Source organism: Embiotoca jacksoni, unplaced genomic scaffold (genome assembly GCF_022577435.1).
Source record: "Embiotoca jacksoni isolate LCO1_2020_lvr unplaced genomic scaffold, fEmbJac1.0.p SCAF_7, whole genome shotgun sequence".
Classification (NCBI taxonomy): domain Eukaryota; kingdom Metazoa; phylum Chordata; class Actinopteri; family Embiotocidae; genus Embiotoca; species Embiotoca jacksoni.
Genome location: NW_027185425.1, coordinates 8,151,812 through 8,177,339, shown reverse-complemented (window position 1 = coordinate 8,177,339; position 25,528 = coordinate 8,151,812). Strand labels below are relative to the sequence as shown.

Sequence of the window (25,528 nt, the reverse complement as noted above, 5' to 3'; positions counted from 1 at the left end):
TAATTTTTTTTTTTTTTTTTTGCTAAATCATCACTCCAATCCAGACAGCCTGTCATAACAGTCTGAAATCTCTTTTCAAGCTGTGCTCAAACGTGTCTCCCGAGTTGCTTTTTACACTGATTAACGTGGCCCAGGTCACTCCAGACATTAAGATGTGTCTTGAGTGATTTGAGGACAAGTGGACAGCTCTACTTACATATGCAAATGCACCCAGGATGCATCTCTGACCCACTGATCAGATCAGACCCACTGATCAGATCACTCAGACCATGATTACTCAAAATGCATCCTGGGCCTCAGTGGAAGGGCCAACTACTCAACGGACATCTTCTACGTAGCTAATAGAAACAATATTCAACAAAATAAATATCATGCGTGATTCTGCAGAGTGCATCTGAACTGTACAGAGAGTGGGAGAGATTTACTCGCAAGCTTAAAACTGAACTGGTGGCCATAAAGCTGCTGTTTAGTGACCAGAAACACAGGCCTTCTCTGGGTTTAGTTATTTCATTAATTTACTTCATCTATAATTTGTTTATCTTATCTATAATTTCTGGTTCAAGTTGAGAACTTCAAACTCTACTATTCAGACATTTACAGTTTACCACGTAATGAGTTGTAAAATAGAGTTTTGCTGTGTACTTTCAGCAAAATATGTAGGAAGACAAACCATCTTGGCCCGGCTCTCCTGATTCACTCAGTTAATACTCCTCATCAGATTATTTGTCTCTATCTAGCGTGACATGCATTTCCTGCATCCATGTCATATTCATAATGTGAAACTATGACCCAAAATTGACTATTTCTAAAATAAAACATATCAGGTCAGGGGTCAAAAGGCTTTCAGGAAAATCTACACAATCATCATAACATCATAAAACAGCGTTTATTTACTATTTTTACACTTTTTAGAAAGCTGTTGTGCTTCATAACAAAGTGGAAATAACAGAAAAAGAAGTGCAGCGGGGATGTGGGAGGATTTGGTGTTTTATTACAAGCAGTTGAGATATTTTTTATGACAACATAACTTGGAAGAATAGCAGACAGTAATTACATACAGATGTGAAATACATCATAAGTAGGCACATTAGAACGAGTCTCTGGGTGAGCAAGGATGTCTCATTTTGTTAATGCTGTGTTTAGTTGCATATGAAGCGGGAAAGGTAGATTCGATCACAAATGATCAATTCTGATGTACTTTGAGCTGTCCACTTGTAAACGGATCACCAAGGATGTGTGAACAAGGAAACTGTCTGCACTGCCATGCAGAACTCAGCAACTCTGTAAGAGTCTTGAACTTGTGTGTCCAGCATAACAAAACATTCTCAGCTTCTTGAACGCACATCTCATTTGACAACTCTCCTCCTCAGCTAGTTGTGGAAAATGCTCATTTGTCTTAGTTGTCATAATCTGGAAAATGAATATCCATTTACTACCAAGAAGCTGATAGAAACTGAGAGACTATGATTGTGACGAAAATAATTGTCTTTGCAAGTTTTAAGCGGACCAAAGTAAAGTATAAAATTCTGCTATTTCTCTTGTTTTGATGAATGAAATCTTCAACATTAGGGGCACAATTTACACCCACAGATTTTTTTTTTTGCAACACCTGAAACAACTTCGAGGTGATGATCAATGATGGAACTGAAGACATTTGATGAAAATAGGTTGAATTTTTGATTTCAATTAAAGTTTAGATTTAAAACATCTTTCTCTGTTCGGAAAAAAATCTGGGATTTACATGAAAGTTTGCAGTTTATCTGTAAAGATGAATCAGGAGATGTTCAAAATACGGAGACCTTTGTAAAACTGAATTTGCACTCTTGTTAAAACACTGAAGAGAAAGTGAATGATTTTGTATGGTGCTGAAATATTTGTAATGGCGGCTCCTGATGCCATTATTAGTCGTGGCCTCTCGCTGTCTGCCTCAATGAGCTCCCTCATCTGTCATAAGCTCACATTGTCCCTGTATGTGGAGGGCATGTACAGTAACTGGAGCTCTGATCAGTGCCGGCGATGATGTGCAAGTGATTTGTGACCCCCAGAGGCTTTCATACAGCAGGCTTTGTAATGTTTGGCTCCCTATCAAACAAAAAGGAAGGAGGAGTTAGTTGTAAGCAAGCTGCCGAGTCAGCACAGAGAGACTGAAGAATGGAGAGAGGATGCAGAGTTGAGATGAGACAAGAGACTTATTTAAGGGCCCATAAATAAATTTTAGAGATTCAAAGTGTTCAGAAAGGAGGACTGTCACACTCGGGTGCTTCTTAGGAATGGATGACATGCAGTATTTCTTCTTTCTCTTGGCTGTATTGCTCTCTACTTCCCTTCTGTGCCCCTCACTGACTCACATAGATGCAGCATTTATAGGCAAGCAAGTCAGGATGACTGGACACTTATGGGACTGATTGACGGCTGATTCTTTTGATTTGTGTAATTGTGCTTAATTTAACATGGAGTGCCAGACATGCTGAATTATTTTGCCATGAAATGAGATGATACACTGAGATTACAGTATTGGTTTGATTATCCTAAAGTTTGCAGTTAGAAGAACTATCCACCTCGGCATCAGTATATTCATATGTCCCTTTTAAATAATGAAAATATGTTTATTGTTAGCCAACTCTCTCTGCAGGTGCTTCTTGGCAAAAAAAACCTTCCAGTGAAGAGAATTAATCACAGCTTTTAGGGGGAAGCAGCTGCAGGAACTGTTGAACTGCAGTCAATGTAATTGACTTGGCAACAGGGAGGGGTCAGGTCTGACAATGGTTTTAATCTTTTTTGGGAAATTTTTGGTGCTTTATTATCAGTGAATTGTTAAAATCCCAAAGCATGTGGTAGCACTTCACTTAGCATTGCTATGAGCCAGGAGAAATCTTGTTATAATTTAAATATAACTTGGCCAATATGACGAGTAGCTGGAACCAAATGCTTGGCTTTTTTTGCTTGATAAATGACTGACATATAAAATCAATTACCTTAACCGATGGCTGTTGATATTCTGTTAATGGACTAATCGATAATCGTCCAATTGTTTGAGTTTCCATCTCTGCACATTTTGCCTACTCCCAGGTTGCTGTGTGAGTTTTGGCCCTCCTTTTTTCATCCAAAACTCCCTTTAAGCTTCTCTAGAATCCAGTACATGGTATGCAAATTAGCAGACTAAGCCACCGTACGCCCCAACCTGAACCTTCACAAAGAACCATTCATGCGGGGCTAAATGTGTACTGTTTTTTTTCCTCCAGCATACCTCAGCCGCCCGGATGTTTTGAAGCTTGCAGTCTGGAGATGCTGTAGTGTGTTTGTAGATTATGTTTCTGTGTGTGTTTTTAATATTTCTGGATGATACCTAAGTGCCCATTTGGCCAATTTATTTTCTCTCTGATTTCCTTTCTAATTTTCTCCTCGGCTGTAGTCAGGCTTTTCACTGCTGCGGGTCTGTAGAGAACCTCCTATCCTCCTCATTTTCTCATGTCCAGAGTAGATAACAAGACCAGTTCCTTCTATCTCTCATACTCTTTCTCCTCCTCTCTGTCACCCCAAGTGAAAATGCCATATGGTTGTGGGCGCCAACTCATTGGGGGTGCTGGGTGGAGGAGGGGGAGAAGAGGCCTGGGGGCTGTTTCCATCCTGTACAGTTTCTTCTTTCTCCTGCTGTTTTTCCTCTCTTCCTCGCCCCACCCCCACACCTAAATTAGGTCAGTATGAAGGAGTCATCATATTGACTCGGGGCTCATGTTTCTACTCCAGGTGATTTATGTTTTATTTTTTTCTGTGGTATTATTTGGAGTTCGTCTCTGTTTCCTGTTTTCCTCATCACCCCGTTCTCCCCCTCTGTGTTACTGCAGTTACCTGGCTCTGCTCTTCCTTTGACTAAAATAGGGAATAAACTGCAGTCTGACTCGCCTCCTCGGTCTGGAGAGTAATGTTTAAAGGGATTTTCTTTTTGGACGGTTCAGTTTTACCACAGCGCTGCCAAAACAAGCATTCCAGGAGCACAGCGCAGTGTGGGATGTGATCCTAATCAGAAACACAGTGGAAAAACTCAACTCTACTGCTAGACACAAAAATCTGTCTACCTCCCCCCTGCTAGTCATGTCACAAGCCAATTTTCCCCATGAGACTGGAGCGAATTACATCAGCGAGAGGCAATAGAGAGGAGTTAGGGAGGGGCGACTATCAAGGTTGGCTTTAGCACAAATCATGACCTCACGCATGATGTCACCAAAACATTTTACTCCGCTGGACACTCTCTAGTTGTTATGTTGATATCCAAGTCATTTGATTTTCACCACATTTCTAAAGTGCAAATCCGTGTGTGCTTCCATCTGCTGATGTTATTCAGGTGTTATAAAGAGGACACAGCGGTGTTACATAATCAAGAGAGCCACAGCTGTTGACATACTTGGAAAAAGTAAGCTATTAACCTTTAAATAACATTTCCATGCTCGATTTAGGCTACGAGTTATCGCGTTTTGTCCATACTAACGCATTTTCAACCAGTCAGTCACCGTACTTTAAAGCAGTACCCAAACCGGGTTTTGCATTATGGGTCAAGGTCATCACCAGCAAATGGTGGTGGTTTAGTTGGCATCAATACACGATAGCAAGTGGTTGTGTATTGTGGCGAGGTGTGGGTGTAAGGATGGTCATTTAAAATGGTTAAAACATCCTATCTTGAATTTCTAGCATCTCCATTCAGGGTCTTTCATTCAAGTATTTAAACTTAAAGTGAAACTTTGCCATTTTTTTCTAACCTTTTCACAAAATTTTGAGTCCCAGTAAGTTACGAGAGCTAGCAGTTTTTGAAACTGGTCCTGTATTGAGCAGGAGAGCTTCAGCCACTCTGCAATGTAACACTGTAGAGCATTAGTGGTCCGTCAATGTACGTCCACTTAAAGGGCTTTTTTGTGTCACTAAAAATCAATATATAAAAAAAAAAATCAATGTAAGCTGATGTGAACATTACTGTACGGTGCTGCTCTTTCCGTCTGCTGACCCGTGTTGTGTAAATGAATTTGTAAATGATAAGAGCTCAGTCCGAACATGTTTTTTGTTTGGGACAACAATTGTACGTCCACTGTGAACATTTGGCACTCTGAATCAAATATTGATTTATTTTATTTTATAGTCTGCTAAACCATAAACTGGATTTGGTTATTTTTGTGCACAGATTTCCACCCCACTAATACTATCAGTATTCTCAAGCAGCTTAGTATATATCGTTTCCTGTTTGTATTTTATTTCTGTTGTTAGTGCTGTAATTTGCTGTCTGACTAATAATGTTTGTGTCAGTGTCTTGCACTACAAGGCTTGTCCAGACATCCGATTTTTGGGAGCTCAAACGTGTTAAAAAAAAGCTGATGGCAGACTGGCTGGCCTGCCTCTTCAAAGTGAGCAAAGGCAAAACTTTGATTCCGTTAACATGACAAAGCTATCATTCATGGTCTCGACTGTCTGCCGAGTCAGCGAAAACTCTGGAGACAACTTGAATCAGCTTTTTTAAGATGTTAAAATCGGACTTGAAGTTATGTTAATATGTCCGCCTTGAAAATACAATGTAATCCCCTGGCAATTTGTCTTGTTAATGCTGCTGCGTCTGTGGTTGAAACAGACAGTGAAACTGGTCCATGTGAAATGTGCACCTGGATCCACACATTCATTGTTATGCGTGACCTGCTTTAACCTTTGTCTTTCTCTCTGTGTTTTGTAGGTGGCATTGTTGGGGATAGACATCTGTGGTGCATTTGTGGATCGCATTGGAGAGCGGTTCAAAGGATACCTCAGCACAGGTGTGATGTATTACCTTTTCCCACCCTCTAATTCCTTTAGGTTGGGCTCTATTCACACTGAAACGCATTCATAAACAGGTTGTTTTTGTATTTAAAATGAGCTTGCTCACAAAGACCTTAAAAGGGATTCCTCTTTGCGTTTTTTTGTTATTGTTTCTAAAATGCTGAAGTAAAAACAAACCTTATGACACACACAATAGATGACAAACGTGAACAAATATGTTTTCACTCATTCTATTGCCAGCTCACTCTCATCATCTTTCAGTTTGTCGTTCTTTGCAGAAGGGATTATAAGGATCTCTTTCTGTGTTCAGTTTATCAGGCTCAAAAGTCAATACCTGCTGCAAAGTACTTCATCCGTGATCTTAAGCAGTGAGAATGAGTCAGAGATGAGCTTCACCTCCTGGTACTTTCCCAAATGAACAATGCCGAAAAACATAGTGTACTCAGTATTGCGGGTCTATACTACATTAAGTATGATCGTTTGTGTGTTGTTGTCCAGACTCTTGAGCATTTTGGCGTATGTCTTTCCATTTTGTCGCTCACTTCCCCTTTGTGGTTCCTCTGAAACAGACCAGCAGCACTGCTGTCAAGCCTGGCACCAACTACCCTCTATATTTAGGCCCCTCTGTAGCTCCCCGATTACACCCCAAAACCACACCTCGCATTCGTGACTTCTTAGCCTGAATCAGGTATCTGATTTCATGCTCTGTGAGTGTGTATGTGGGTGCTCCGTCAGTGCCAGCCCTTGTATGCGCCCGCTTAAGGTGTCACCAGCTGTCTTTGTCAGCCAGACGGGCTCCTGTCACCGGCAAGCATGCTCAACCCTGCAGTGCAGCTCAGAGATGACTGGATCTGTCACACTGTGCAAAGTCTGCCACCCCACACACACACACACACACACACACACACACACACACACACACACACACACACACACACACACACACACACACACACACGTTCTAGGACAGTGCCCTAGCTGAGCTGTGTGTGTAATAGAACTGCGTGTTTCAGATTGATGGTAGAAACATCTCTCCAAGCTGGCACTGGAATCTCCCTCTCTCCATCTGACTTCCATCTCTCCCTTCCTGTGCTCGTTCTCTCTCCTCCTCCCTGTATCCACCCTCGTCCCACGCACACTAAGGGGAGGAAGATGAGATCATTGAGACTGAGTGGTTGCATTGATCTACAGGACTGACTTATTGTACAGGGCTGCTGTGAGTGTTAGCCTGTTGACACTGTACTATTGGCCAAGAAGCTCCCTCGTATGAAGTGGATATGAAAGTGAAACATACGACATAAGGGTCCACTGTGACTTCATTTTACTTTCGTGTTTGCAGTTTGACAGATGAAATGCAGTGATGCGATTGGCCTGGCAGCCGTGGGATTAGCCCGTTAGATGGTTCTGTGTGTATGTTTTCATCTTTACTACAGAAAATGACGTTACTGTGTGCAACAATGCCCCCCCTGTCATTTCTTCTGTTTGAGGGTATTGTCTTTGTTGCCAAGGCAACCAGCTGTTATGGTAGCATTATGTACACACACACAGGAAAAGGACAGATGACATCACTGTATCCCCCCTAATGTTTCAGACTAGGAATGTGGGTAGGAGTGTGTGTGTGTGTGTGTGTGTGTGTGCTCATGCCATTCTGTGTGTATTTGTGTTTTATCTCATTGTGTGAATGTCAAAGGGAGCTTGAGAGTTTTTCTCAGAAAGTTCACCAGAAACCATTTAAACCCTTTGTGTGTTCTGTATTTTGGACTTTGAGGCTGTCAACAGATCTAATGCACAGAACAAAACTGACATTGCTCTACACTTTCTGATCCAAATATATCATCAGAAATCTTTAAAAAATATCAAAATGTAGCCTCATTATTTAAGAAAGCTTAAAAACAGCCGGGTACTGTAATTTTTAGCAACCATAACTCAAGCATTTGTAAAATATGTAATTTGTCAGAGAGTGTGGTGCTGAATATTTTTAAACAATACCCAGCCCAAATTTAGTCTGTTCGTATGACTGAGCACATGGGATTGATTTCAAATAAACTGCTATGACTGTGTTCATTGTAATGGAGAAATATATTAGAACGGTGGAGGACTATGACACAGAAAGTTAATGTAAGGCTTTGGATACACTGGCAGTTCTTGTTAGTATGTAGTCAGTTTATAATTGGTTCTGCTTTATTTGTGGGATTTGTTGATAATAAAAAGAATATAAAATATCACTACACCCCTCATTTAAATTATGTCTTCACTGAAGATGAATTCTATTCATATCAGTAGCACCCACCAATGGCAGGTTTTTAGATTAGAAAGCTAATATCTAATAGTTGAAGCTGCAAATGTACGACGCTTAATGGCCTTTCTTTGAACACAGTTCCTCTTTCCAGAGAAGATTAGAATAACCTATAATGCTCATAGTTCACTTGGATGCTTTCATTTAAAGGCTCTTGCTCTTTATTCTTAACTGTGTATTACTGATAGGCATCGCTGAGGCGAGCACGTTTGATGATCTTGACATTATTTTGGTCATGGTCCATTTCTCATTTCCTGCCCTCTTTCTTGTGCTTTGTCAGAAGCCTGGCGTATATGGTGGTATTGCTTAAACTTTCACAATACATAGAGTTTCTTTCTCTGTCACACACCCACAGACCATGCTAAATGTGAACACGTGTCTTTGTGTTTAGCTGTCTTTTAAAAGCACCCCACTTGGGGGCAGTCTTTATTATCTTTGCCATTTAAATCCTGTAGAGATTTAGTGTCATGTGTGGCCTAATTTTTCTTCTTTGACGTAGATACATAGTGAACTGTATTTCTCATATATATTGACTGTCATTGCCAACCCCACCCTCTCTTTTTTTCCTCTTTCGTTGCCCATCTCTTTGTCTGTTTGTAGTCTTGCCAGCTCTGGTGGACAGGCTCGGTGATGGGAAGGACCAGGTCAGGGAGAACAGCCAAGCTCTCATCCTTCGCTGCATGGAGCAGACTGCTTCGCCCATGGTGAGATACACATAGATGTGTAGATAAAAATCAAAGACAGACCAATTCCCTTATATTATACAAGTGAAATGTCTCAGACTCCACCTGTAAAAGACTGTCGGGATTGTGTCTGAAGTTCAGAAACTGACAGCAGATGCAATTGTGAAAAAGTGTGTTGTATTGTGCATTATGTATGCTGTTAGAAGAGCCAGTTGGCAGCAGCCTATTAATGTCAATCTGCACCTTAATGATGCAGAACAGAAACACAAGAGGCAAATCACAGCCACTTCAACATCAATAATACCATATATACCACTACAGTGGGGAGGCACTCTAAGGTTTGACTCCCTCCTCTGGATAGTAAAGGAATTACACATCTTACATCTCTATTCTGTTTTGTGTTATCTACACCACACGCTCGCACATCTCCTCAGATTGTTACATCCTCTGTACTCCGTAATCTGCTCAACCACCGATGAGCTGTCTGGCAGAACCATCCTCTGCTTATTGCTATTGACACCCTCTTCCTCTCGCTCTCCTGTGCCTCCGCCGCTCACTCTTATCCGTCTCATGTTTATTCATCCAGTACATTTGGGAAAGGCTGCTTCCTGGTTTTAAACACAAGAACTTCCGCAGTCGAGAAGGAATCTGCCTCTGTCTCAGTGCCACGCTGAGCACGTGAGTAACTTCTCCTTCTTCATCTGAATCACTTCCTGGGTGAAATGTGAAACATCTAAGAAAGTTTAAGGCTATTAAACGTAGGCATGTTTTATTTCTGCTTGGATGCAGAAGAGTGTACTTTAGTCCTTAAAGTGAATTCCAGATGTGTTGACAGAATGTGTATTTTGACAGAGACTCTGTAATCTTACATCTTTAGTCTGGATTACTGAATGTTCCGCACAACGAGGGCTGCACAATGCTGTTACTACCACCTTCCTTGACCCATTTTGTTTGTTCAAGAAACACACATGTTCCCTTGTCTCCAGGATTAATCCTCTTAACTGTTTGTGTGACTCTGTAGAGATGGTGCACGTGAAGAAAATGGCTCCACCGCTTCTGTCCAGCATAAATGCTCATTTCTAAAGGAATTAGTTTGTTCTCATTTTCTGGAGTTAGTTATGAGAAGATTTCTGCTCCTGTAGGATCCCACTCTGCCAGGGATTGCAGGGCCACTTCTCTTGTAGTTAACATGGATTTTGCAATCTCAAAGTGTAATTAAACAATGATGCCTATGGACATTACACCTAACTGATGCTTGCTTGACAGCAGAAAAGATCTGTGCAGTTTGCTGTATTTTCCTCCTTAAGGTTACCCAAACAAAATCGAGGCTGTTAGAAACGCGTTGCTAATTTTAGCATGTTTTTGCTAATGGAAAGTTTTCACAAGCTGCTGTGTGTTGAAATCTTACTATTTTGATATATGATGTATAATGATGACATGTTGGTTATTTTTTTTAATTTTTTTTTTTATCTTGCCCTCTCTCTCAGGTATGGAGCTCAGCCACTTAGCCTCAGTAAAATAGTTCCTCATCTCTGTACTCTGACTGGAGACCAAAACCCGCAGGTAAGAGATGGCGCTTCATCATTATTATACACAAATAACGTGACTTTGCACTTTGTTTAAACGGTACCTTCTCTCTAGTCTGTGTGCGTAATGTAAGGGGATAGAGGTCATTGTCTCTTCTGCGTAGCTAATCCTGTGGTTTAGCTCTCCGTATCCAAAATGTGTTGGCAGGCATCTTAAGGCAGCTCTGTGATTATTACTGTTATTAGTGAGGAGATGGGCTCAGTAGTCTCCCCTCTCCCTCATCCAGCATCACTGCTGAATCATGAGCACCAACACCCAGTCGTTAACCCACACAGCGGCACTGGCTCTGAATGTGTGTGTGCGCGAGTGAGCGAGAGAGGAGTAGAGAGAGCTTGGTTTAACCTCCCGTGGAGTTGCACCCCAAAGCTGAAATCTGCTTCTATCTTCTACCCAATAATTATCTACCTACATACTGTCCCGGCCAATCAATATCCTCAGCAGGACCGCCCACCCTCAGTTGTAGAGAATCCCTTTAACAGCATCCCACTACCCAATCACAAAAGTGTTCACCGCATAACTAGCAAATCAGATGTCTCCCACAGGAGGGAAGAGTATTGTCCCTTAAGGGATTGTATTTCAATATGTGTTCATGTTTTCATCTGTGAGTTAGTGTGAGTGTAATCTTTATCAAATTATTAAGGAAGATTAACCATAATCTTACTTTTTTTTTTTTTTTAATGAGGTAAACCACTTTGCAAGTCATGTAGAAGTGTGTGTGTGTGTGTGTGTGTGTGTGTGTGTGTGTGTGTGTGTGTGCGTGTGTGCGTGTGCGTGCGTGTGTGTGTGTGTGTGTGTGGAGGGTTGTTAAACTGGTCCATGTCTGCTCTCTGAAGGTACGTGAGGCCTCCACAACAACGCTGGTGGATGTTTATCGTCACGTTGGAGAGAAAGTCAGAGCAGACCTGGGAAAGAGAGGACTTCCTGCAGCGCGGTGAGTTTCTGAGCTTTGTATCTGTTTTTCCTGAGCTCTCTTGTGAGCACTGATAGTAGTTTTTTTTTTTTATTTGGATGTGATTGTGTGGAGGGTGTTGCGGGTCTCATGGCCTTGGCACTCAGTCTGTCCCAGGCCACACCATGCACCACTCTGCCCTCCTCTCACACAGAGGCACTTTCATCCAGAGCACAATGCTGACTGACTGAAGGAGGAGGAGGGGGGGGTCGGGTGGTGGGGGAGGCAGCTGGGGGACAAAGGCGTTGGGTGGAGTAACAAAATTGGGGAAAAATTGGGGAAAGTGTGTGTGTGTGTTCAAGTCATCTGAAGAGGTTCATTGAGTGGTTTCGTCCTTCTTTGGTCACCCGGGTTACATGTACAGGGTTGAGGGTTATTCTGAGCACACAGTGACCCCCTTTTTTCTCACAACAGCCAGTGCTGTATGCTGACTGCTAAGCATGAGTCTTGCATCTGTGAATGCTGGCTGTGGCCATGTGTCATGTGTTGTGCATATTAAGCCGGCCTGTCTCCAGTGTAAACACACTGTCTGTGTATGTGGGGTTTATGCAGAGTAGTGTGTCTTTCTGCCTTTGGTTATATTTAGAGGTCTGACAGATGCAATGATTTAGGTCTGAAACCTTTGCTTCTTACTCTGTAGAAGTTGTGTACAATTCTTATGAAATGTTTGAATATATATGCATATTTTTGTGTCATACCTGCGTTTATTGCTGTGTATACTGCTGATTTTGGAGTAGTGGTGTGCACATCCACAAAACTTCAGAGGGATAGTGTTGGACACATTTGAATTGGTCCCATGCATCCAGTACCAACATACTCAAATCCCAACTCCCTTTAGTTTTATAAGTGATGCTTCAACCAACTACGAGTCTTCTACAGGCAAAAAGCCCCAGTATGAAACCTGAGGCGAGGTTGTGTGTGTGTCTGAGTGTGTTTGTGTTCGTATATGGTTGCTGGGGGGAATGCAGATCTGCAGCCAGGGTCTTTCTGAGTGGATCACATATCAACTCTGCAGAGTTGGGCATCAGATGATTGAGAGAAAGATGGACTCGTGATGTAGAAAGGACGGTGTAAGTCTGAGCATGAAAGATGGTAAAGATGGAGGAATAATGAGAGTGAATGACTCCAGCTGTAATGCTTTATGTCCTTGCCAGTTTGTTTTTACTTTGTGAATAAGAAAAGGCATTGAAGACAGGACAAGGGTTAAATTGTTGAATTGACCAGAGAGAGACCTACTTTTAAACAACTAGAAGACACATCTCCATCTGCATGATATATTAATGACAGACAGATGTCTGTAATAAACAATGACATGAGACACCTGCACTATTAATCATTTTTCAAGGTGACAAGAGAATCTTTTTTATACTGTATATATATATATAAAGGCTCACAGTCTTCTACTTTTCAATGTGAAAAAGAGCCTGAAACAGTACCCAAGCCTACAGTATTGCATTACACAAAATGTGTTAATGTTTTGTTTTGTTTTTCATATGACTAGTTGTTTATTTTGTTGACACTAACATTTGGGGGCAGGCTAGGAGGCTCTAACTAATGAGTATAAATGCATTTTCATGCAGGTCAGGAAAATGAAAGAGTTTGAACTTTGATGTATTATGATTATTATTAATTTGCACATAAAAAACATTATTAAACATTAAACAATCCGCGACAGGAAAAGGAAACACTGTAAATGAGGCAATTTAAACTGCAGAAAATGTCTGTTGCAGGTTGTCGTATCTGAGGGCTGCTGAATGTTGCAACCTGAACAGCTTATGTCAGTTAAATAGTAAGGCAAGTTATTTCCTTGAAACATAACCTTTACGGGGTCTCTATGTGAAGAACATAATTGGAAAATGAATTTGATGTTTGATATTAGTTCATCTGCTCTTTGTTCAGTAAACGTAAATATACATACACGTGCATACTTTATGTTATCGAGTGATTAAGAACCCAACCCTGAGCCCAACCCTGAACCCAACCCTGAGCCCAACCCTGAGCCCAACCCTGAACCCAACCCTGAACCCAACAACCCCTCTGGTGGTCAGAGAGATGAGTTTAACCTGCTTCCATCAGAAGGGGTCAATGTGTCATCTGATCTGACTCTGCAGCTCAGCTCATCATATCTGACACTGAATGCAGGTCAGACAATACCTGGATGTATTAAACAGGTGTTCAGGCACTAAACTTAAAACGTCATTTAACTGACTCCCTGATGTAACTTTGTCTTTATTCTTACTTGGCAGTAATGTGTATGAAAGTCCAGTTGGTGTCTTGAGTCTGTTAACAGTAACAACAAAGTCTTACTATCTGACAACTATAAGCAGTTCACATGCAGGTTAAGTGAACATTCAATACACCTGCCTAATGTGCACATTTCTTGCTTGAAAGGTGAAAGGTGTGCAGCATCTCTGCTGGACACAGGGTGACCCTGTTTCAATGACAGCCAAGGTGCAGCGGTGTAACAATGGGGTCCTTAAATTAGGGGAATATGGGGAGGGAGGGAACACGGGCAAGTGGGGTGACAAGGAGAGACGTGTTGGGGGGAGGAGCAGCGGTCCTCTCTTGTCTGCTGCGAGCTACACAGCCCCTCCCCCTCGGACGAGTACGTGTGTGTGCGTGTGTTGTGTGTCTGGGTACGGCAGCCAGGTTATGTAAAGTGTAACTGAATCTCCTTGCTGCCTGTCACACAAACTGACCCACTTGACTGTCTCATACAGACACGCATACGCACTTGCAAACACCCTGCTGGAGATTTAACTCCGTGTGCCACTGTGGAGATTTCTCAGTGTGTGTGTGTGCGCGCCTTGCATCCAAGTATGTATGTGCGACAGTAGGTGGAGCTTCATCGCATGCCAGTAGCATGCTTTGGTCGATCGCTGTTTGGCTCTCTCCCTCCCTCCCCCTTCCAGTCTTCTTTCTCCCCCCCCTCCCCCTCCCCCCCCCTCCCCCTCCCCCTCCCTCCCCTCCCCTCCCAGTCAGAGTCACTGCACCATGTTGGATACAAAGCGCTGAGGGGAGCAGAGGACCAGTGTGTGTCACTAGCATGGGAGCTAATGCAACGTTGCGCAGCAACGCAGCCGCCTATTAATCAGCCCACTGGGAAATACTGAGGCAAATACGCACGGAAGACTTAAATGCTTAGTTATTTCTGAACCAAACAGACTGAGAAAATGCGAAACGAATAGAAGGGGAACCACGTGAAAACGCTGCACGGCTGAGGGCAGTTGCAACGCTAGTCGTCACTTATCAGGAGCTCCTAAGCTGCCTGGTGGTTGTGGACCGGCAAGCAGACACCAAAAGACAGGGAGATAGAGGACGGTGTGTATGACTCTGATTCTTGTGTGCTCACATCCGTGGATAACATTTTGGCAAGGAGACATTAGAGCATGTTATTGGACATGTGCCATTGTGTTGTGTTTTAACCATCGTGCGTGGTCGGTGAGAAGGAGATGTTTGAAGGTTTGATTTAATGGGAAGCCATTATTTTTAGCTTGACCTGTCTGTAAAAAGGAATAGATTTTTTTTTTTAATATGCAGACTGTCAAGTCTGAATCACATGACTGAGCAGATCTGATTTATGATTTTGTGCGTGTGTGTGTGCGTGCGCGCGCGCGCGTGTGCACAGTCGGATGCTGAGCAGCATGTTGGGAGGACTCTTGTCATGTTGCAGCTTCATGAGTGTGACTGCCATTATAGACACACCCACAAAACAGACAAGCTGTCCACATGTTGCTGCTAATGACACTCTTACTTTGAATTCACACTACCTTGTTTGTCTCCGGGTCAAAGCTTCGGAGTGTTTAAAATCACATCGCTGTGTGCATTTTTCTTTTTCATGATCCTGTGAATGCTTGATTAGAATTTCCTTGATTCGGTCTCATTTGGATGATTGGAGAACTGTCATTGTAGTTATTTTTTTGCTGTTGTTGTGTATGTCTTGTCTTTAGCTCTAACCTTAATTTCCTCTCTCTGCAGGTTACAGACGATATTTGCTCGTTTTGATGAAGCCTTGAATTCAGGCAACATGGCTCTCAGCCCGAGTCACGGTCAGTGCCTTTTCTAATTCATTTTGCCACTGTTGTATTGGAGAGCCACCAAGTTGAGTCATGTTGTCGAGATTGTTTTTTTTTCTCTTGTCTGTGGGTGTGTTTGACGGGAGATCAACATCGTGTGTGAGTGTGGGTGCTTTGTGCGTGTCTATATCTGCATGTGGTCTTGTGTTTGTGTGTCAGTTTGTTACCATGAGCTCCTGTAAGAGGACCTAACAGGATTAATGGTTTAGTTTGTGTCTGTCTCTCTCTCTGTGTGTGTGTGCGTGTGCGTGTGTGCGTGTGTGTGTGTGTGTGTGTGTGTGTGTGTGCGTGCGCGTGCGCGTGCGTCCAACAGAGCCAGGCATGTTTGCTGTCCAGCAGCATTGTGGACTCTGAATCTCTGGGAGCACCAGGCTTAAACAGTTTTGTTTGACCAGGGAGAGTTAAGATGGTATCAGCACCCTTGATAGTGGTTGAACCCCTCTGCAGTTTTCAGTGTACAAAAGTGGGTTTTTAGCAGCACCTCATGGATTTATTGACACCAATACGCAAATGAAAATGTGACACTTCCCCTGCTTTTGCAAGTGTCGGAAGTGGGATTTGCAGACTTAACGCTTATCCAGTGTTTGTGTGAAAAGCCTTTACTGAATATTGATTCAGAAACTGATCTATTTTGGAAGTTGGCAAGACATCGACAGGGATTTGACCAATCCTGTTTCTGCCTATGAACTTTAGTCACCGCGGGCCGCCACCTCATTTTTCAAAGCAAAACCTGTCCCAAAGTTAATTTTCATAAAATAATTCCAATAGCAGTGAGCTAGACAAATTTCATATTTGTAAGGTATCAGATGGATATTTGGTCTGAGCAGATACCCAGAGTTGCGGTTTTAGAATAAGCTGAAGATGAATGCTGCACATCGTGCGTGTTGTTTCATCAAGTATGTCCCTTGACAGGTTGCATTATTACTGCATTAATACATGATCAGTTCATTTATTCAGTTACAATAAAAAAAAGAAAGAGGTATCATTTAATTTAGAATCTTTGTCTACAAGCAGGGAACAATACGGGGTCTTTTTCTGATGGGGTCGTTTTAAATATTTTCCCATTGTTCACAACTGCTGTGAAAATCCGAATCATAGAGCGGTGTGATAAGATTGTAAAGATAACATCTTGGTTATGTAGATGGTCTGTGTCGTACTTTTTAAGTAACGATGCACATGAGGAAGAGCTCATGGCGTGTAGTGGGTGTCGCTGATGCTGTCACTGGTGGCAGCAATAGGACGGTGGGAGTGTTACTTTTTAACTCCCACCTCTCCGGGGTTTAGAGCCAAGTTGTACATGGATACGATTGTCTGTCTCTGACTGAGTGGTAAAATTATACCATTGATTAGCCAAATGCTGATATTTCTGTCAAATTGTTTCAGAATAAAAGCCCTCATTTTATTTTATACGCAGTCTAGCCATATACTCGGTTTTGACCTAGCCTTGTTTTACTGTGTTATTTTCTTTTGGCATGTCCTTTGCCCAGGATGAAAGCAGTGCTTGTTATCAAAAGGAATATTTGTTTCTATACTATGCTACTCCAGCATACAATATTTATATAAGGCCTCAGGTTGTCTTCTGTGTTAACCGCCAGCTACGATTTGTAACTGCTTTAAAAACTATTGACGATCTGAACATATGCATTGACCACACGTCCAAAGTCTCAGAGTAAGCCTGAAGTGGAAGTGACTGCAGATGCTAACCATGGTGAACTCTGGCTGCATGCCCTGCTGTTTGGCCTTGGCAGCTCCCTCAAATGTGCTTCAGCTTCTTTCTTTTGCCTCAGCTAGTGCGGCTTGTCATGCCACAATAGTAAACCATAAATTGTTAGAGCATACACACTCCTGCCTAAAATGACTGCAATTAGGCTGCAAATTGATAACTATTTTCTTAAGGTGTTTGGACTATAAATGGCTGCAAATGATGAAAGAATTTCCAACATGCTCTTTTAACCCCAAAGTTATATCTTCTGATACCTTGTTTTGTCACATCAATCCAAAACCAAAGATACTTAGTTTATAGCCTAAACAATTAGTTGAGTGATTCGATGATCATCAGAAAAATAATTGTATTTTGCTGCTTTTATAGGGAAGTAGGGATTTGCGGCTCTTTCTCTTTTGTTTTGTTATGTCACCCTTCAACTTGGGAATTTAACCTGTTGCTTGAAAATAATATGTCCTTTGCCTTTAAAAAATTTATTTTGGGAAAATGGGATTTTTCAGTTTGTTTAGACCAAAGGATTAATAAATTAAGATCAATCAATAAAGAAAATAATTGTGCGTTGGAGCCATGTTCATGTAACTATCAAATAGGGCAAAGAAAAGAAAAGCCCATCGCAGGTGGGCTGGAAAAAAAACACAGAGTTAATTAACAAGCAAAAATGCTGCTGATTATTTTTTTGTTGATCAACAAATCCACTCATGGTGGCAGTTCTTCGTTTCTTAAATTTGAGCATACTCCATAAAAATACTGCTGGATTTACGCTCCATCTGAGCGGTATGTGTTAAAGACAGACAGCGTTGGAACTCCCCTCCTCGAACATCTTCCCAACTTTGGATAGAGAGAGTCTGTGTCGACCAACCTTTGTAACCTCTCCATATCTAAAGCAAATAACGACGTATTGTCGGAGTCTGTTCGTCCAACCCGCTCCTCTTGTCAGCCTGACGCTGACGGTGAGAAAATCTACCAATCAGAGTAGATGAAGGTTAGAAACAGAAAGTCGTGAGCATGAGCTGCTGTGTTTTTCTTAACATCCCTCAAACTCAGATTTTGGGACACAGACTCGCACCATCTGCTCGAATACACATAGACACACCAATGCATCGTCGCTTGCCCTTGCCACACATCGCTTTAGGGCCAGCTCTTGGCGTTTGCGTTGAAGGGTCTGAGGCAGCTGTTGCTGAGAGGGAAGGAGAGAGGGACGGACGGAGGGAGGGAGGGAAGAAGAGAGGGAGGGGAGGGAGGCAGGGCAGGGGATTGAGGGAGGAAGCTGACAGAGATCTCTGGCAGTAGCCGAGTCACAGCGTTGTGCCTATCACTGCCTCTCCCTGATTCATCATGACGGAGACAGAGAGAGATTGAGCAGGAGGTAGAGGAGAAAACAAAGGAGAAAACAGAGGGACAGAAGCGAATACAGACAAAGACGCCAGGAGACTCGGCCTATACCGCTGTAACTATGGCAGTAGGGGATGATGGCAATGGTGAGTGCGCGTGTGCGCGTGTGTGTGTGTGTGTGTGTGTGTGTGTGTGTGTGTTTAATCTCATCTGGCTATGGATGCTGGCACTCAGACAAAAGCTTGTGAGCATATGGTTTTAGATTGAAATCAGCTTAAACTCCAAGCACTTTCACCCTGAGAGCCTTGGCTCTGACATTGGCTGCATCTGAATGCGTGCATGATACGGAAAACTGGGGTGTCCTGAAATGTTCCCATTATTTAGGATTGCATTTGTGTCCAAGTGTATCTGGAATAAAAAAGTACTAAAACATGGGTGAATCCAGCTGGTTCCTCTGTTGTTTTTGTAAATTCATGAAAGGGAGGTAAGAAGTATTCAGGAGAGATGGTTGTGTTGTTATGACTTGTGGCCCGAGGCTGAACTTGAACCTGAGATATCAGTCATGTGTACATGCCACAGTATTCACTAAAGCACACAGGATGTTCACTCACAGTTCTCTGTGTTCAGTGATCCTCCAGTTTGTGCTTTGCTTTTCGGCTGCATTTATTAAGTCGACTTTAGAAAGAATGACTCCTCTGAAGAAGCCTCTCCTTTGTTCAGCACCTTCCTATTTAATATTAGGTCAAATGTTTGTTGTTCTGTGTTGGCAGCCTTCTTGTTTTCCACCTCTCAGTCTCCAGTCAATTAGTGAGTAGATGTGTATTTGTAAGTATATGTTTACATGTGGGCTAATTGTTCTAAAATTATTTCCTTTGATTGATGATGATTATTATGAACAGATAATAATGTCAGGTTCATTATAGCTCACTTAGCTGATATGAACCCTGAAGAGTGGGTTTCCTACCTCATTAGACCAAAATATCTGCCGCAGTGACGGCAGGAAAACTGCATTTGTTTAGATGGATGATCAAATTTGATTAAACATAATCTTAGGGAATTCCGTCTCTCTTCTTTCTGGCCGATTTAAAAACAGCTTCTCTGAGTATTTCTCAAAATGTTATTTCATGTCATCTATTATAGCAATATGTACGTACAGGCCAAAGGAAGTCATTTTTGTGTGGGTCATCTATCAAAAGTTAAATTTTTCTTTTCTGCGTCATTCCAAACATTTGGCCTACCCCAAATGTCAATCCAAAATATGCACATAAATGTTAAATGTTTCAAATCAAGAAAAGCATTTTCTGGTGAAAAAAGAAACATATCAACTATTATATTATGTACATATTCTGTATATAATCTCCGGTAGGGCTGGGTGATATGGACAAAGTCAAATATATTGATATTTTGGATCAAATACCTCAATATTGATATTGTTACACTATTGTAGAGATGACTATTGTTACTTTCACACAATACTTACACAAAGAGATTTAAAATAAATTATCAGTGTTTTGGATATCATGACTCAGTAGGTAAAGTTAGATAATCAAACAGCTGGAACAGTCTGATTTATTCAGAAAATTACAACACATTACTGTAATGCAGCCTTTAAAACCAGAGAAAAATAACACTTAAGCCATATTATGATATTACATATCCAAAATCTACAATAATATCTAGTCCTATGTCACGATATTGATATATTGCACAGTATTCAAACTTTAAAAAAAAAAGAAAAGAAGAAAATACAAGACCTGCGACACAGATTGAATACAGCAGTCTGATAACTTACTGATCAATAATTGATTGTGTGCACTCTTTAGTATATACGCATGTAGAGGTGAATAGAGCATGTTTCCGCTGTTTGTGTGGGAAAGTAAAGCATGTCAGTGCCGCTGGCACCGCGGTCAGCCATAACTTAATGTCATTTGTCCCTGTCTGAGATTGTGGCTGTATGAGTTGGAAAACACACACACACACACACACACACACACACACTCAATCAATCAATCATACCATGGGAGCGCAGAGATATTTGGTACCTTGCAAATTGACCATCAGTAGCAGCTTTCATTGCTTGCATAGTACCTCAGTGTTGACAGGGATTGACACACACGCACACACACACACACACACACACACACACACACACACACACACACACACACACACGCGCGCGCTCACTCATTCTCTCTTGCAGACATACTCATTCTGCTTCAGTGCATCACTGACTCTGCAAAGGGAACCATGACCTTGTTTGCAGGCTAGACCAGTTGCCATAGCAAAGCTATCCTCTGAATATTATGGTTTATCCCTCTCTCTGAGTTGGAATTGGAACTCAAATACCTGTGTGTGTGTGTGTGTGTGTGTGTGTGTGTGTCTCTTCGTCTTCGTCTTCCTTCATTTAATGAGATCATTTTCTCTGAGCTGGGCTGGAAATGGAGCAGTCTGTCTCCTATTAGAGAACCCAGAACTAAACCTCAAATGTATCTCTCCCTCTTCCTCTGCTCCCCTCTTCCTCCATCAGTCTCGCTTCCAGGTTGGTTGCAAGCAAAACAATCTGCTCATCTGACCGTCTAATGTTTTTAGATCAATGACTATAAATGAACTGTATGTTAAGCAATGATAATAAATCTTCAAGTGTCATTTTGGGAAGCAAAGTGGGTGATTTTCCATGAATCTTTTAATTCCTTTTATACTTATTCTGTAATTTTTTTTCTGTTTAAGAAAGCTTTCATTTAGCTTTTTTTTATATTTAGTTATATTAATCCTTACTGCACACTTTGTCTCATAATAATTTCTATATTTCAAGTGGTTTTTTTTCTTGCTTTTTGCTCTGAGTCTGACAGCAGATTTTCCTCTTTGTTTCATTGAGTCTAGTTCTTTATTGACACACATGCCCCCACTCGTTTATTTTGGAGCTGAAGGAGTCAGGAGTTTGTAGCAGCTTTTGACCTCGTCACTGGAGGGCTGCTCATGTTCTTCTTTCCACATGTAGTCATTCTCATATGAGCGCTGAGCAGTGTCGGGTTATTTTCTGTGTCATCTTCTGCATGGGACTCTGCGCACTGTCACATGGTCCTAAGCAGGAGTTTGTGACATTGCCTGGGCCCCTGCAGCTTACAGCAGATCAGCCCACACACTGGCCCTCTGTGTCGTAAGTCCTAATTCCTCAGAAGATGTCTGGTTATGCTCTTAGTCGCATGTTAAGATCTTTAGCTTGAGTACTTGTGAGGATGTTATTCTGCAATGCTCCAGCCGATAAGATGTTGCAGTGCTTTAGAGAAGCTAAACTCACAGGTTTTAGTTTTTTTTTTCTATTTCTGTTCCTAAGTAAAGTATGCACAGAGCGATTTTATTATAATTACAGAAAAAAACTGTAGCACTACGTGGACTTTTGGCTCAAGTGTGCACAAATCCAAGTCCCTACCAACTGAGACTGAAGTAAGAAAAACAGCCAACTGCAGCAGTTAGCACATATTTATGTGTGGAGCCATATTTCTGTTCCACTGTAGCTGGTTTTCAGTATGGCTGCTTTCATTTGAAGTGGTCGCTCTTTGTTGGTTTTACTTGACCTTCAGTTTAAACCATTGGCTTTTAGATAAATATACACGATGTTGACTTCATCGTTATAATTGGCACTTAAGTAATACTCCCATTCGGGGCCATAAACAATTGCCCTTAAAAACAAATTCATTTGTTGATATTGACTGAAGTTTGAGACAGATTTAATGTATCTCTTTTATTATGTGTAATTTTTGGGACGAACATGTCTGTATCTGTTATCTCTCTGCTGTATGCCTCTGTGTTTTAGTGGATTTCAGATTGTTGGAAACAGAAATCATCGGTTAGAGCAGAGCCAGTGCTGCCATCATGTGGTTAACACCAAAACAATGTTTGTGTTCACTGATCTTTAAACAAGACTATGATTAGCTCTCTCTGTTTCAGATACACTTTCTCATACCTTCGTCCCTTTTTTGTGTAGAAAGGCACAGATAAACGATGCGTCTGTTTCACTTGAGGTCCTCCATGTCTGCCCGTATGCAGAGAATATTTATTTGGGAGTATCATGGATTGAGGATCGGCACACAGGTGCTTTGATGCATTCTTTTGCAGAGGTGCGTCAACAACTCTTATAATGACCATTTGTTGTTCCTGGACAACAACTATCGGCTCTTTCAGCCTGTCGTCTGCTCTCCTCTTCTCATTGCTGGTTTTGACTCTTCTCCTGAAATGGAGAGAGGAGGGAAGCTCGGCCTGGAGTTTCCATGGTAACACTGCCTGGTACACGGTGGAGCTGATATCTCTCGCTGTGTGTGTGTTGTGTGTTTGTATGTGCATCTGTGTCTCTTATGTGTCAGTGAGCACAGATTTGCATGTTGTGCCACATTTTTTGGCAGTGTGGCAGATCAGTGGTGATGTTTAATGCTGCTGGAGGAGCCTTTCCTCCTCATTGGTCCACCCTGATTTAATAAACGAACATGAAGTAAGAGAATCAACACTAAATCTAAATGTTGATGAAACCAAATTGGAGATGTTTGGTTTATGTGGGCCAATGGGTTTACTGAACATATCTTTTGTCCTGTTTACATCTCTATTCATTTGAAAAGCTGGGCTGCACAGGTCGCCATGGCAACAGCACGTGTGCAGTCTGTTCGCTTCAAGGGATTCTCTCTCTCTCTCTCGCTCTCTCTCTCTCTCTCTCTCTCTCTCTGATGTTTTTGCTCTGCCCTTCACCCACAGACGTTCACTCCCGTGGGGTCTGACTAGACAAAAGCGTGAGTCGCTAATCATGCTAACAGTGATGCTAATCAACGCTAAGAAGACCCCTTGATGCATGGCGGAGTATTGCTAATAGACCTGTGGGTTTTGTTACAAAGCAAATACATTCACTTAATTGTGCACATCACTGCTTGCAGTGTTAGTTCTATTTTGATATGACATCTCATTAGATTTGAAATATAAGTAGGGATTTTGAGGCTGAAGCAACCTGTCAGCGATCCGAATCTGTTTACATCTATATTGGGCAAGCAGTCTAGTAGATGTTGTAGCCCTTTTTTTTTTTTTTTTTTTTTTTATCTTTGGCACCACATTTTACAGTGCAGCTGGACAAGTGAGCCATCTCGTGTAAGTCCAAGAGAGCGTTTATTTTACGTGCTCTAGACCAGACAGATTTCAAAAGTACGTCACAACAAGCCGGAGGCCAAGATGGCTTCAGCGCAGTGCTGACAGAGGTTGGGCAGACAAGTTTGGGATTCACTGTAAAGGTTTTACTGACCAGTTTTAAATGCAATGACTCTGTTTAGGGTTGCAGTAAATCTGTCTCAACTTTTCAGACAACTGCACTTTTTATGTATACAGTGCAGTGCAAATTTTTAGTCACTGAAGGTAAAGTAAACAATCGGATGCTTTTAAAAACAATGCTTTGAATACTTTATTATTTAGCTTCATGTAAAGTTTGTAAACTGCACCAGTTCTCCAAAGTACAGCAAGTATCGCATCTGTCATTCCTGATGAGATTCATTCATTCGCGCGCGGGTGTGTGTGTGTGTGTGTGTGTGTGTGTGTGTGTGTGTGTGAGCGACATAGAGGGGAGGGAGGGGTCAAGGTCTCAGATGGAGGGGTGTGGTTCACCCATCCCCCCGCCCCCCTCCATCCTCCCAGTCCTTTGATCATTGAGCCATCATCCTTTGTTCTTTTGTGTATATGGAGAGCCTAGATACATAAATGTGTCTTTGTGTCACCAGTAAATGTAGCAGCATAAAAAGTGTGTTAAGAGTTTGTTTATAAGTGTGTGTGAGAAAGAGATGAGATGTGAGAGGCTGGAGTTTGTATGTATGTGTGTGTGTGTGTGTGTGTGTGTGTGTGTGTGTGTGTGTGTGTGTGTGTGTGTGTGTGTATATTGTCAATAATAATGAGTTTAGGTTAGCTGGTCTGGCAGGGATACAGAGATGCCCTGTTAATATTCCTGGGGTGTCTCTCTCTGTGTGTGTGTGTGTGTGTGTGTGTGTGTGTGTGTGTGTGTGTGTGTGTGTGTGTGTGTGTGTGTCCCTTTCTCTCCCACCATCATGCACACACATTCATAGGCCTGCCTCCGCACTGGCTGCAACAACATGATGTCACCTCCCGTCTGATTGGCTGTGAGGCTGCTAAGAGAAGGAGGAGAGAGGCTGGGAAAGGGAGAGGGAGGGATAGAAGATACAGAGGAGTGAAAGAAAATGCCGGCACTTGTATGGATGGAGGGGTTTTCGGACAGCGATGTGTGTGTGTGTGTTTGTGTGTGCAGCTTTAGCCACACTATGAAGTGTGTGTGAGGTGTGTGTATCTGTTTTGGGATACGGCTTGGACAAGACAGGGGGGACCCCGATACCACGCCCTCCCAGAAGCATGAGGCGACTTATCTGCGATCGGATCTGTGACTGTGAGTGCAGGGATGGACCTGGGTGTGCTGGTGTATGTATGTGTGTGTGTGTTGGTGACTGTGTGTAAATGTAGGTTCACGGCAGTCGACGTATATGTCTTTACATGTCCACTTAACATTTTCTGAGCTCGACACAATGGGCTCGCCAATGACATTTGATAGAGTGGCTTCTACGTACACACATAAATTGGCTCTGCATGTTGGCTCGGTGTGTGTGTGTGTAGGTAAGTTGATGTAAGGTGTAGGGTGGTGGCTTTGGCGCATTTCTTCGTGGCTGGTTGTCAGAGCGACCGGAGCGCAACTGCATTCCTATGCCAACAGCTTTGACTCCCGAGTCGACTTGTCTGTGTGTGTGTGTGTGTGTGTGTGTGTGTGTGTCTCCCCTCACTTATCATCCTCCACAAGTGATTTGCTGGTAGATGCTCGGTCTTAATGCCGCACCATCTCCTGCTAACACGTCTCAAGTTTCAATGCTATCTTTCCAGCTAGCGTGATTTTTTTTCAAGCATGCAGAACGAGGGTTCAGGCTCTAGAGACTTCTGTCAGTCACTGGTTGCTTGGTTGGACATCTTGATTATTTGTCCGTGTTTTTGGCATCTTTGAAGTGATCGTATATGTGCATGGGTTCGCTTATTTTTCTCCTAACCAATGGAGTGTTTGTAATTAGT

General features: G+C 42.2%; 1 protein-coding gene across 35 annotated transcripts in view; it reads left to right on the top strand.

Annotated features, from left to right (window-relative positions):
- clasp2 (cytoplasmic linker associated protein 2) overlaps nt 1-25,528 on the top strand; it is a 57,075-nt gene that overhangs the window by 1,642 nt on the left and 29,905 nt on the right. For 28 of the 35 annotated variants that reach the window (XM_069176887.1, XM_069176872.1, XM_069176866.1 and 25 more), the window contains exons 2-7: nt 5,711-5,789; nt 8,690-8,793; nt 9,359-9,450; nt 10,260-10,335; nt 11,193-11,290; nt 15,287-15,357. In XM_069176887.1, the coding sequence (XP_069032988.1) occupies nt 5,711-5,789; nt 8,690-8,793; nt 9,359-9,450; nt 10,260-10,335; nt 11,193-11,290; nt 15,287-15,357 (520 nt within the window). Of the gene's footprint in view, nt 1-5,710; nt 5,790-8,689; nt 8,794-9,358; nt 9,451-10,259; nt 10,336-11,192; nt 11,291-14,309; nt 14,630-15,286; nt 15,358-18,421; nt 18,586-24,659; nt 24,861-25,528 lie in introns of those variants that run through there. The other 7 variants (XM_069176891.1, XM_069176890.1, XM_069176889.1 and 4 more) reach the window with 3 other exon arrangements.